The 14,604-nt window shown below is 40.4% G+C and overlaps 1 protein-coding gene across 2 annotated transcripts in view; it reads right to left on the bottom strand.

The window, feature by feature from the left end:
• Positions 1–14,604, bottom strand: part of LOC134530404 (transmembrane protein 245) — a 41,038-nt gene that overhangs the window by 10,958 nt on the left and 15,476 nt on the right. For both annotated transcript variants that reach the window (XR_010074811.1, XM_063365200.1), the window contains exons 6-9: positions 7,560–7,688; positions 5,210–5,377; positions 3,326–3,521; positions 1,554–1,738 (exon numbers count right to left, since the gene is read on the bottom strand). Coding sequence is in view for 1 of the 2 variants with exons in the window: in XM_063365200.1 (XP_063221270.1) it covers positions 1,554–1,738; positions 3,326–3,521; positions 5,210–5,377; positions 7,560–7,688 (678 nt within the window). In the remaining variant the exon portion in view is untranslated. The remainder of the gene's footprint in view (positions 1–1,553; positions 1,739–3,325; positions 3,522–5,209; positions 5,378–7,559; positions 7,689–14,604) is intronic.

The raw sequence follows: 14,604 nt of genomic DNA, 5'->3' as shown, positions 1-14,604 counted from the left end.
AGGATATATAAATAAAGGGTGCGGACATTATGCGAGGGCGGACATTACGCGAGTGAATACGGTACACACAAACAAACATTAATTAGTTCAAACAGTCATCACCTATAAAAACAAATATAAGTAATTGTTAAATTTAAATTGTAATAAATACACTGTCCTAAAAATCATGATACACTCAACAAACACGGAAGCGACCGTCCTGCAGGTTACAGATATGGGATTCCAGCTTGCTTAATGAACCAACTGGTGGTGTAGTTACACCTTTGGCAATCCAAGTGAAAGGCAGCCTGAATGAAAATCAGCACGCAGTGAGTACAGCAGACCAATAGGCATCCCTCAGCCACTTGACCAACTCAAAGTGCAGCACCAAAACACACTGAAGCCAGTGACCTCTATCCACCAGTCAGCTTCAGGACACGTCACACGACAGTATTTTTTTTTGGTAAAAACTACATACCGTATTTAATAGCATAATGTCCGCCATCGCATAATGTCCGCACATTTATTTTGAAATACTTGAAATGGAATTTTTTTAAATCCTCACAAAGTCCGCACCAGACAAAGCAACCTTGGCCACCCATGAAAGGCACAGTAACGGGATGGAAAATTACCGACGCTGTCAACAATGCTTTGACCTTGAGTTGTTCATTTCTCTGGAGCGGTCGCTGAGAGGGTTTTGTAGCGTGATGAAACCGTCCGGACTCACTGCGACGTCACGCGAGTTGCAAGGGGATGGGCTATATATAGCACAAGCCAGTACACGTCAACTCACACTACGTCACAAAGTAGGGGAGGTAGCGGAGAAGTGGTGGGGATATATGCGCACAGTTTTTTTATACAGACAATGGCAAGGGATAGGAGGAGGCTCGCCGGCGCCGGCTAACGCAGACATTAGACATCTGCCCCGTGCCGTCAGTGGCCATCTCAATGAAAGATTAAAAAAATATCTTTTTACGCAAAGCGTTTATTTTGTGTAGGCTGGCTGCGGCTTCTGAACGTAAGAGCACACACGCGAGTGAGAGAAAAGAAAAAATGAGTGGCGTCTTCCACTAATCGCCGGCACCCAATTATCTTGACATGTCACATTTCTCACGTCAGCTGCGGAGGGTCGCCAGTCAACAGCGCTCTGCTAGTAAAGTAATTATGAGAGAACAATTTTTTTACTCTACACAAAACGTAAAATTTTGAGGAATAAATTTTTTTTCGGACTTCACCTCATAATGTCCGCACCCCATTTTTTTTGGTCAAAAATGTAGCCAAATTACTGCGGACATTATGCGAGTAAATACGGTATTATTTCATTCAGTTGAGACACTGTATAACCAAAACCTTCCAAATACAAGTCATGCATGCAAATACAAGTCTCCACTATTATTGATCAAAGTTTTTTGAGCACTTTTGACAAAATTGAATTAGATGAAACTTTAATCATCTTGAAAAAATTGCAATTCAATTAAAATTTTATTTGAACTCCAAATCCCTAATTCGCGGATGCACATAGAATACCTCCATGCAATGCCATTGACAAGCATGGGAAGTGGGTCTGAACTCACCACGTTGAGGAGGAAGTTAAGCACAGCGAAGCCACTCCCGAAAATGACGGAGACGAGCGCTGTGAAGGAGTAGAGGGCGAGGCTGAGGTTGCCCTTGCAGATGGCCCACACAGACTCCAGCACCGACACCACCGTCTGCAAGTTCTCCTTGGCGAACGCTATAAGCGCGTTCACGTTGAACAGCTCTGCAAAAACGCGGTGCCTGTCTCACCATGCAGATCGATGGTCACATCATAAATCCTAGTAAAAATAACAAAGGAAATTCTTGTATATTTTTTTTCATTTCCTCGAAACGAAGCTTGGCATGCAACCAGCCAAGATGGTAACAAATCAAAAAATTTTTTTCCACAAATTTAAACTTTTTTTTTCTAATTGCACAATGTAATTAATTGGTTGACCATTAATCACAGTTCTTACACAAGTGCCAAACATAAATTAAAAGTAAGATGTGATGTAATATTAATATACTTCTATTCCTATAAAATTCACCTTCTCACTACGTGTATGGCCCATGAGCAGGTTAAAAATATGCAGTACATTTTTACATTAAACAGAAATGAACAGAGGCTTTCGACAGTAACACATCGTGGACTCAAACCACTAAAAAGAAACTCTTCCGCCCACTCCAGTGGTCTGGTATGCCAAAGACTAGGCCAAACTCATACTTAAACCTAGTACCGAGTCAAGGTGTCACAGATGATCCTGAGCATCAGCAGGCACGCAGTCTGTTATTTGCACACCTAACACTTTCACGGACAATAGCACAGCTTATAACCAGCTACTTTCAGTCAGACTCAAAGAACCATCGTATACCAAACTATATGCCAGACAAGTTAGCTAAATTAAAATAAAAAATAAATAAATAACTATTTTTTTCATTTACTTCTGGATGCTCAATTACCAAGTGCTTAACGAAACTCAATCCATAACTGCAAGGGCATGCTTGCCAAACCTGTCACTCAACAGTCAACAGTGCATGCTAAGGAAAGAAGGAAATTTTTTTTTTTTGTTTGGTTGTTTCTATGAAAGGATATTCCCGTACCTAGCACTGCTAGTGAAGTGGCACAAGCCCAGCAGGGCACGAGATGGACAGTGAGCAGCAGCAGGAACAAGTGTACTGTAAGGAGGTTAGGCACTGACCTACCCTAACATTGATTCTTTAGCGTGGGGTTTTGAGAAGATAAAATATATTTATTCTTGTGTTATGTTTCGTGTTGAAATATTTGTCTCTGCATTCCTTAAATGTTTTTCTATAACTCCTTTGTTTCTGTTGGTGATTTCTGGCAGAGATGATTTATAAATTTAAGTTTAAGCCGGGTTTTGGGAAGAAGGAGTAAGGAAGGGCCGTCCAGGTGGCGCCAAGAGGTGTTTGAAAGTGTTGTGGTGTGACCTAGTTAGCTGTGATGGGCCAAGTGACGTTTCACTTTATTTGGGAGAAAATCGCTGTAGGCGGCCGCCATATTGTGCCGGAACTATTTCTTTATAGGTTGCCAGAAGTTATTGTAAGCTGTTAAATAATGGTAAAGTAAATGAATTTGTGGTTTAAAATCTTGTATCTTTTTTTGTTAAACTTATGTTACTTTGAAGTGTGTGTTTGGTTGAAGCAAGTGCAAATATTGACCGCGGAAGGATATATAATTTTGTCTTTGGAGGGAGAGAGAGGTTTGTAACGGTGAATTGGAAGGAGCTGTGAAAAGGTGGTGAAAATAAAGTTTTTCTTTTGTAGTTGGGCGTTATTAAAATTATTACTGGAGAGTGACCCACTACAGTACCTGGCGTCTTCTGGACGAGGTCCTGCATGTTCTCCCAGCTGGCAAACACAGCGCTGCTGGAGACGGACGGCCCCACCGCCGAGGGCTCGGCCCCGGACATCATCCACGCCTGGTACACGCGGTCCCACAGCTCCAGCAACTGCTTCTCGATTTGCACGGCTTTCTCCTCCTCCACCTCCTCCAGCCAGCTGCGCACCTGGGCGACACACGGGTCTCAGTCACGGTCGCGTCTCTCTCGTGAAGTGTCCATGGCAATGCTCGCTCTGCCAACTTCCCCAATCCACTACTTGCAAACTGTCTCTCCAATCATTATTATATTTTATTTTATCGTGGCTTTGCATATTGTGCACATTTAAGTAAGAGTGTGCGAAAACCATTTTATCAATCCGAATCCAAGACGTAAATGAAAAGTCCAAGATCACGTAAATATTTTGCTACATTAAGAAAAATCTAGATACAACCTTCAAATGCTTGAGTAGGTGTTTTACATTCTGCAAATCACACGAACATAAATACAGTGCAGAAAACATTTGGTACGTTAACTAATTGCCAGTTCTTGCAAATAAAAAGCAAAAAAAAATTGTAAAAACAAATGTTAAAATGTTTAAGTACACAACAACCAATAACAATAAAGTATTAAACTTTGGTACAAAGACTCTTGTTCTCGCTAACCCAATTTATGTATGTAAAGTTAAAATTAATCCAACAATTTTAACATTTGCTTGCACTTAGTAGAATCTTTCATTTCTATACATATTTTGTGCTACAGCTTAATTTTAACATACCCTTTCTCAGATGAAAGAAACAGCAGCTCTGAAAGGATTCCCCATTTGGTAATAATGCTATATTCCCCTCAGACGAGGAGTAGGTTTGGAGAGAGCAGGAGGAAAATAACAATCAGTGTCTCTGGGGAGGAACAGTTGTTCGTTACATTAAATTTTTCTATTGCTGGGTTGCAGAAACATAAAACCTTTTCTGTAGGTGATAAAAAAAGGTAAGACTAAAGCAAGTATGGATTAGAACTGACAGTATGCTTTTCAGATAAATAAATCACAGCACACAGTCACAGAAGGGAAAAAAAACCTTATCTGTTACTACACTATGTTCAAGATCAAATGATACTATTTTGACCAGTGCTTCAGCAAACATTCAGACATTGACAGTCCAATATTGTTACCAGCTAATTGTGTATCCGTATTAATTTTATAAGAGAATCTGGTCACCAAACACTAAATTTTAGCTGAAGCACCTTCCTTGAACAGAGTGTAGTAAAAGATTAACACATTTTTTTTTCCTTGAGTGACTGTGTGCCTTGAATTATTTACCTGAAAAACGTGCTGACAGTACTAAAATATTTTATTAACATCTTGAAGTTTTTTTTCCCTCTGTGATTACACAATAATGTGAATGTTATTTGTAGCCCAAACAACTGCGTCAAATCCACCTTTTTACATTTTCTGCTCCAAAAGAGATTCTTTGGTATCTTAAGAGCTTTTATAATTTTCCCAAAGGAAAAAGAAGAAGAAAAATTAGTCTGATTCAAATTTTATTTTCCGAAGCTTTACTCTCTCCTTACTTTAAGGTCATTAGAGATGGACACACAACTACTGTAGGATTGAATGAAACCACAGAATAAAAGGTGAAAATTTGGAGAGGATAAAAAAAATAATACATCAGAGACATTGAGATCCTGTAAAGACAAAGGAGAGGTGATGAAATGAGAACGATGCACTGATGCAGGGACCAGTTGGCGAAAAAAGGAACATCCGGAGAAAACTCACAGGCTCGTGGGACAGTCCAAATTGTTTTATAACATGTGTAAAATGCAAGAATTGAACACCGGACAGCCTCGACTGGCGCGGGAAATGGTCGACAGAGACTCACGACGCGCGAGATGCCGTCGCGGCCGTACAAGTAGGCGTTGTCGAGCATGGTGTCCAGAGTGTCCTCCCAGCCCTGGGGCAGCAGCTTCATCAGCTCCTCGTTGTGCACCAGCGTGGAGTTGACGATGCTGGCACTCACCTGCACCATGTGCAGTCCCTCCGCGTACACCTGCCGGGACACAGCCCCTCCGCACGCTCACTCCACACTCGCTCTTATTAGCGACCCACGCCACTGCCCTAAACACTACCGACATCGTTTCATCAAGGAATTATTACACTTTCTGATCATACCGTATTTAATCGCATAATGTCCGCACATTTATTTTGAAATACTTGAAATGGAATTTTTTAAAATCTGCATAAAGTACGCACCAGACAAAGCAACCTTGGCCACCTCTGAACGGCACAGTAACGGGATGGAAAATTACCGACGCTGTCAACAATGATTTAACCTTGAGTTGTTCATTTCCCTGGAGCGGTCGCTGAGAGGGTTTTGTAGCGTGGTGAAACCGTCCCGACTCAGAAACTCGCACTCCACTGCGCAGCTGCCGGCGACGTCACGCGAGTTGCAAGGGGATGGGCTATATATAGCAAAAGCCAGTACACGTCAACTCACACTACGTCACAAAGTAGCGGAGGTAGCGGAGAAGTGGTGGGGGTACATGCGCACGGTTTTTTTATACACACAGTGGGCAAGGGACAGAGAGGGAGGCTCGCCGGCGCCGGCTAATGCAGACATTAGACATCTGCCCCGTGCCGTCAGTGGCCATCTCAATGAAAGATTAAAAAAATATCTTTTCACGCAAAGCGTTTATTTTGTGTAAGCTGGCTGCGGCTTCTGAACGTAAGAGTGCACACGCGAGTGAGAGAAGAAAAAAAATGATAGGCGTCTTCCACTAATCTCTCGACACCTGTCACATTTCTCACGTCCGCTGCGGAGGGTCGCCAGTCACCAGCGCTCTGCTAGTAAACTAATTATGAGAGAACATTTTTTTACTGTACACAAAACGTAAAATTTTGAGAAAAAAAAATTTTTTTTCGGACTTCACCTCATAATCTCAGCACCCCATTTTTTTTGTCAAAAATGTAGCCAAATTACTGCGGACATTATGCGAGTAAATACGGTATTTAATGCTTGGTTCAGTTTACTATTTTTTTTGTATATAAGAGGTACTTGTGCACTTGCCAAATGTTTCATAATCATAATTACCAGGGGCACAAATCTGTAGGATTCGCAGGGGAAGTGGGGCCTGAAAATCTCCAGGGAGGGGGCCCATGCAGCCCAAGTGTTTTGCACGAAGGGTTAACTGACACATCATGACTACATCTGAAAACTTCACCAACCAAAAAAAATTCGTAAAAGTAACTTTACGCGACATTTACAAAATAAATGCAGCAGAAATAATTTACATTAACAAATGTAAACTATGATCATAAAACATGTTGCAAATGCACAAATATTTCAAAAGAATAAATAGCTGTTATTTACATCATACCAGATAACCTATCCATACATTGTTTCTGACCATAAAAACTTAATACAAAGGGTTAAATAAGTAAGGAGGGCAAGAGCCAGGGTTGCTACAATGAAATTACTACAGTCTGAGAAAGTCTTAACCTTTCAATGTAGAGAAGAACTTTCCTAATCAGAAGTTTTCAATTCATAGTTGATACAAAAATAAGCATGGCAGATTTGTGGTTTAAAGTTTATCCTAAATTATCAATACTAAATTATCATTCACTGTTTATTGTCTCTCTGCTGTTCCAAGTATGTTTCCAGGTTCACCAGGAACTTGGATATTGATTTATTGTTATATCTACTTCCTATAGGCAAATACTACAATCACATATGCACTTTACTTACCAAACATATACACAGGCATCTAACATGTACAGAAGCAGTAGTTATTGGAAAAAAAAAACTGGCAATAACTGCTAGTTACAAAATTACCAAATTTTTTTGGGTGTAGGACTCGCTGAGACAAGGGACTTCTGTCAAGGAATGCTTATTTGCCATATGTTCCTTAACAAACGTTTACTGTATAGCAATATTACTGGGTAATGTGCGCTACATATGTAATCTTGCAAACCACAAAGGAAGGAGGTGTCACTGCCGAGTTCAGAATCACAAGTGGTTGGATAACAGTAGACACTACCATCTCTAGCATGACATAACATGACAGAGGTGAAAAAATTATTTTTGGTAGCAGTCGGGCTAACAGATATGTGACACATATTGTACATGAGTACATAATGCAAAATCTAAAACCAAATTTTTTGATTAGCTTAATATATTAAGTACAGACCATAGATGCATTAAGAGAGAATAAGAATGCAACATTAAGTTTTACCTGCACAGCAATGAATATAGTTGTTGTTGTAGTGAAAATGATGAGGCCGAATATGACTACAACTGCAGCAGTAGAGTCCACGTACTCCTTGAACGTGCCTAGCAGAGAGGCATTCATCTCCGCTCCAATCTGGACCGTGAAAAACAATTTCCCGGTGAGACAGCTGACAAACCTACTGTACGTATATCATTTAATAAACAGGCCATCAAACTCTAATACTCAATGTCTGCTGTTTTATTTCCAATACAGTTAGATAAGTCATTTTGTATTAAAGGCATTTCTATATTTAATATCTTCAAATCAAGGCCCTCAGTCCACTTACAGTTTACAAACAGTTATATTTTAAGCACTTATTTCTGTGTGTGTTTCAATCAGATGCCAATCACATGTCAATCTGGGTCATTTTTCAGTCTTGTCTCTCAAAAATCAGCAAAGATTTCCTGTACTAGGTGTGGTAAACATGTATGACCATATCTATTTGTCATATGAGTACCAACTCAAACAAATTACAAATAATTCTTGTAAAGGCTAGTTTTAGATTAAGTTATTTTCAACCTTCCAACTATCTACAATTTTGATAAACAATGTTTTGCATCTACAGTGACATTATTCTATGAAATGTAATTTATGCAAATATTTATGTAATTAAATTCCATAATTGAGATGTTTGTGAATTTTCTCATATCACTATTTACACTGTAAGTTTATGTTGTAAAGAAATATCATTTTAGAGGAATCATTTTGTTTCAACTCTGTATAAGTCATGTAGGTATTGTGTTCTAGTGTCAAGATGATATGATAATCTCAGACAGTGAGTGCGTAGTTCAGTGGTTCCCAAACTTTATCAGCTGGCGACCCACCTTTCTTTTCGTGACCCCTTTACAAGTTGAAAAATTCAGGCGACCCCCTTGTGTCACAGAAAGACAAAGAAATTATTTAATTAAAAGACTACGTTAATGGTATTTTCTATTTTGGTACAATTATCTATTATTCGGATCTACACTCTGCAGCTCGCGCTGGCCAAACTGCGTCAGCGACGGCCACGTTGCCACGCCGCATTGTCGTTGCGGCGACAGGAAGCGAACCGCGCGCCCCCCCCCGCCGCCACCCGCAATGTTCTTTTGTTTCAACTCTCATCTCACCCAGTTAAGCGTAGTCACCGATGAGTACGGACGTCATTCTTTTGTTTTTCATTTGCTCGGCGCGTTTGTAAAATGGATAAGTTTCTCAAAAGATCGCAGCCTTCAACATCTGGTACGAGTGTCAATAGCGGTGGTGGTGAAACAAACCCAAAAAAAAATAGATATTACGATGACAGTTATTTGAAATACGGGTTCACAGTCATAAATAATAAACCTCAATGTGTAATTTGCGGCGATGTTTTATCACGTGAGAGTATGAAACCGTCAAAGCTTATGCGGCATCTCACAACCAAGCATAAAAAAGAAGCTGATAAGCCGTTGGATTTCTTTGAACAAAAGTTGAAAGCTCTTAGTCGGCAGCAAAATACTATCATTCAGGTAATAAATATGGTTTTAAGAAGTCGGCTGTTTACTTTTAGTAAAAGTACTTTGTTTTTGTAGTGTTAGAACCTTGCCTTTTTCTTTCAGCCGGCGACCCCCCGAGTAAGGCTTCGCGACCCCCCTCGAGGTCGCGACCCACAGATTGAAAAACACTGGCGTAGTTGTAACTAATCTGGATGGGTACACTTTGTTAAAATTGCTCATAAAAAATGCTTCACAAGTTTACAGAGAAAATAATAGCTTTCATAGGAACATTGATCTTGCTTTAGCACAGCTAAATTGAGCCTATAGTAATTTTAAATCATAAGTATTGTACACAAACGTGTACGTGATGAAACTAAGATTTTCCATTTTTAATTACTCAGAACGTTATTCCAGGACTTAATACAAGGGCGCCAGAGGTCATCAATAATTAAAAACAAAATAACACAAAAAAAACTTATTTTATTGTTTTAATCATAATGAGAAACCTTGAGTCATGGAAATAATAACCAAACAAACAAATATTAAATAAAGTCTATGGGATGTCGTAGATAACCTGACTCTTGAATAAAATACAAAATAAATAAATTTCCTGAAATTGTTCACTGAGTAAAAGTTTTGGGGTTTTGCTCCGGCTTGCTCGAGCATGAAACGCCTAACCAAAAGACTTCTGGACTTGTGTACATATAGTTTGTGCCAATGTGAGTAAATTTGCTGTTAATCGCCGAAAGTCAATGTTCTACTAATTTTATAATAATCCAAAGTTTATATAATTATAGTTCGCGTATGTTGACTGTAAAATTTACGCCAATTTTAATATATAGCGATGATGCAGACCATACCTTAACTATAGATGCTTAATGTCGTTCGTAAAATACTTCGTCGCTCACGTGAATTGAATGCGATTATTCTGCATTCAATTACAGGGCGTCAATTAACATTGCCCAGTATTTTGACGTAATTTCCAGATCAATAACGCCGAAATTAGCATCGCCACGAACGAAATATTCCCAGAGGGAATACACTACCACACGCACTAAACGGCGTCATTTTCCACTCTTTTTCTTCTCTCTTGCCGAAATTAAATTGTTAATTGAAAAGGGCCAATCACGGCCGCGACACGTTAGCGTCCTTTTTAATGAAGCCAATGAAATGTCAATATCAATCAAGCATAGGCTCGTTAAAGCTGTTCCGAACGCCGCGCGATTATTTATTTTAGCAGTTGTCATGACGACACAGCACGAGATGCGCGCGCCGCCATGCGTGGAACAAAACAAAACACTGCCGAAAGTATCGGGAAGCGGTATTAACCTCGAACGTAAAACAATAATAAACAGTTTCAGTTAGTCTGATAATACCGTAGTATTACAGTGCCGCTCCCGATATAAATTTATATTTCACTGTCCAAAAAGTTAAATTCAATTTAGATCGTTAAAACAAATAACTGGAACTGGTTACTTCACAAGTTGGCAACATTGCGATGAAAGTTGAAAAACGTTATTCTCTTGCCAAATGACACTACTCTTCGTAGGCTGGACAGTCGCACTGTTGTTTGTAAACATGATCTGTCTAAATGTTGTGGAGTATCAGTTACCTGATTAGGCGAAGCAAGGATGTAGAAGAAGGCTCACCAATCTCCATACATGGTAAGTGACAGCTGAGCAGAGAGGTCGACTGCGGTGTAAACCACAGTGCTGGGATGGCGGTTCAGCCAACAATACCCTGTTGTAGGCGATCAACGTCGTGAAGACTGCTGGACCAGTGTGCTGTTCATCGATGATCGCATCACCTGATGTCACCAATGACATCACGATGGATGCCGTGGTGTCGTGCTGATGCGGACCCACCGGGTCTGCGGCGTGTTCGCTGGGGTCGTACCAACTGGTACGAGCTGCTGAGTCAAATGTCCAACACATGACTCTACATGTGCCTTGGACTACTGCTGCTGCTGCTGCTGCTGCTGCTGCAGCTGCATCTACTGCTGCAGACGGTGTCGAAGGGGACCGCAACAAAACTCGTTCAATTTGTCGGCAATCAGAAGACACACACACGTTAATCACACGTCCTATAACAGTTCTTATCACTTGCGCGATATGAATATACAGCGTCCTGTGATCGTGCCTCATGCTATCACTAACCCCTCTTCTTCTCTTGCTCCCCTACTCTAACATAAATTAAATGACTCGAGATTCCTCAAACTCATAAAATTAATAATTCATAACAACTTAATAATAAATATAAACATTAATTGAACACATAATAACTCTGTTAAATAATAAGGTAATGCATAAATAAACAGTATTTGCAACAATAACATTGCATAGTGTTTTTCAATAACAACAACAGGTTATTGTTTACCTTTATTGTAGGTGATGAATAAATAAAATATATTTTATGGATGTTATCAACATAATATCTTCACCTAGTAAATAATTACATTCAATTTCTTAATTGAGATTTGTCAATAATATTGGGCTTTCAATAACATATTAGCATATTTAATATGCTTCTCACATATCATATGTGAATATTTTCCTTCATCACATGTTATACAATAGCTACACTTATTTACAAGAAGAGACATTATTTGTTTCTCAGCTATGAAATAATGACAATAACCTCAAGATAAATATTATTGATTGAGTGCTAGTGTATAGTGTTTATGTTTTTAAAGCTGTTCATTAAAGACAATCTTTAAAATTCTTTATCTTTCATTTCTTCTTTTCTCAATATAAAGTGGAGTGTTTTTACATCCTATTCATAAGAGTGTGGATGAAGTTGATATCCAATTATAGTTTCGGGTGTCCTGTGGGAACCCAATCAAAGTGCATTATTAACTACTAGACGATGAAGAAGCATAGGTAGGGGCAAGGCAGTAGCCTGGATCAAACTGTAAGTACTCATACCAACAAGTGTGTTCATTTAGTAGGAAATTAGTCAACTAATCTTTTAGGCCATTAATTATATGTAGTATTTAGTTGTGTGTTGCCTTAGTTATACATTGTAATATGTCACATAGTGTTTGTACACATCTTATGCCAAATTTTATTTAAAACTTCACGTGTATATCCATTGCTAATATGGTCGAACTCGACTAATAGGGTGATAATAACTGTGTCTCAACACAGTAACTGTACACACAGTACATAATGTTTGGTATGTCCCTCTAGGACAATGTACCAAACCAACGCTCAGGCAACACATATGCTCCAAGCACAAATATCAGTTGGAATAAAATCATCAACTGACAAACACCCTAATTCTTCGAATATAAATTACCATATCGAAGCAATGAGGTACCTATACACCTGGATTACCTCTATCAACTCATGAGGATATATATAATTAAATTTCCTTAGCAACATAAACAATACAATGGTTTTTAGCATAACACAAATAATAATGGTACATATTTGGTGTTCTAATCCACCACAGGTGTTTTGTAAGGCCTAAGCTGACTCAAATTGTAATTCCCTACAATTTTTCCTGTATCAGGGTCCTGTAGAGTGTAGCAGTTACATTTCTCCACAGCTACTACTTTGTAGGGACCTGAGTACAATAAAAATAGCTTCTTCGCTAGATGTGCCCACTTGTTACTAGTTGGTGCTGTACGGCGTAGAACTAAGTCTCCTACAGTGAATTTACTGATCCTGGATGCTGGCTTCCTTTTCTTCCTAAGGTCGGCTTCTCTTGTTAATTTATCTCGTACCAGTTCTTCAATTTCTTCCTGAGTTGTTAGCCCCTCCATGTCATGTTCAGGTGTGTCTCTTCCGGGTATAAGGTTGGTGGTAATACCTACAACCTTACTGAGCATAATTATTTTGATGCTCCTCAATTACAGCTTGAGAGTAGCTGCAATTCGCAGTCTGCTGAGGCTGCGTGACTGTGCAGTTGGGCGGGATCGGCTGCTGCCGAGCAAAATATCCTCGCTGCATGGGATACGATGTGGTTGGAGGATGGTTGAGTGTAGAGAAACTCGCTGGTGATTGATTCACAGGAGCGGTGTCTGCTACAGGGGGATGCAACATATGCTGTTGCATATTGTTGGGCGGCTGACGGTTAGAGTAACTCCTGTACTCCCACCTGGGTGGCCTTCCATTTGGATCTTCAGGACGGTAATGCTTTCCCCACCACTGGTTTTGGTTGTGGGTGTAGGGTTTCTTCGGCTGGCGGTTTCCTTGATGTTGAGGTTGGAATTCCCTCCTGGTCTTCCACTTCCCTGTCCGGTACTGTTTCGCAGGCTGCCATGACGTGCAGTGGACGTTGGCCTTGCCGCCGTCGTTACCACGCTGCCAGGGTGTGTAGAGTGGTGCTGCCTTCTGATGTGCTGGCTTGAGGTCTTTCTCCACCTCACTATTGTTGTTCCTGGACAGCCGCTCCAGCCGGTCGAAAGCGAGGACCTGTTCGCGGAACTCTGTGATATTGTTGAAGCTACGCCCTGTCAAATGTACTTGGTACTTGATGGGTAGCTGGGAGGTCACCATCGCCATGAACTCAATATCACCCATCTCTGGTTCGAGGTAGCGCGTCCTCTCGAACATTTGAGACAAGTGTGTCTCCAGAGTTCTGTTCTTCTTGCTATCATACCGCTCGGTATGCAGACGTGCCCTCAGTGTTCCCTGTATTTTCACATTCCAAAACTGCTGTTTGAAATGGCTTTTGAATTCTTGGTAGGAAGTGATGGTACTTTGTAATACCTCCCACCAGTAATACGCATGGTCTCTCAGTGCAGTTGCCATGCATTTCAGGCGTTCAGTATCACTTAGCCTGAACATGTCAGCGTATTCCTCGAAACGTCGAAGGAATCTCATTGGATTCTCTCCTTCATGAGCAGAGAACCTAGGCATCGCCTCTGACCATTGGCGTGCCGGGTGGTGCATCACTGCAACTGGGTCCAATGTGGTGTGTGTGTTAGCTGGGTTGGAGTGTGTGATTGGGAGCTCAGGTTGCTCAACCTGCGATGAATCACAGCTACTGAGGATTTCATTGGCATTGGTGTTCAGGGCTGGGGCCAATGCTACATGGTGACTGGAGGTTCGAGTAAGATTGTCTACCCTCAACTGCAATACCTTCTCTTGTAGCTTGCCTACCTGCTGCTCTATGTCCATCGAAAACTCTGTCTGCCTTTTTACTAATGTGTCCACCTGCTCCCTCATGTCTGTGGTATGATTGATTACTACATTTTCAATCATGGTCTGGCATGTAGATTGTATATTTTCCAGACTACAGCTGTTCTGAGCAGCTTGCTCAGCTAATTGATTTAACCTGTCATTCAGCTGGCTAGTCTGGGTAGTTAACTCTGCTGCTAACCTAGTTGTTGTACTGCTACATTGTTGTTGTATTAGCTGCAACTGTGTCTCCGTGTAGTTCTCGTGTTCTGCCAACCGTACAGAAATAGCAGACACACTACTCTTAACTTCACTCATTTCCTTTTGAAGAGTGTTATTAATAGACTCCTTAGTGTCCCTGAGACCTTCCTCCAGCCTAGCATTCTGTTCTTGTTGTTGTTTGTCTAATTGCTGTCGAAGATTCTCCTCCAA

Source organism: Bacillus rossius, chromosome 3 (genome assembly GCF_032445375.1).
Source record: "Bacillus rossius redtenbacheri isolate Brsri chromosome 3, Brsri_v3, whole genome shotgun sequence".
In the NCBI taxonomy this organism is placed as follows: domain Eukaryota; kingdom Metazoa; phylum Arthropoda; class Insecta; order Phasmatodea; family Bacillidae; genus Bacillus; species Bacillus rossius.
The sequence above is the reverse complement of the archived record's forward strand: the minus strand, read 5'-3'. Positions and strand labels throughout refer to the sequence as shown.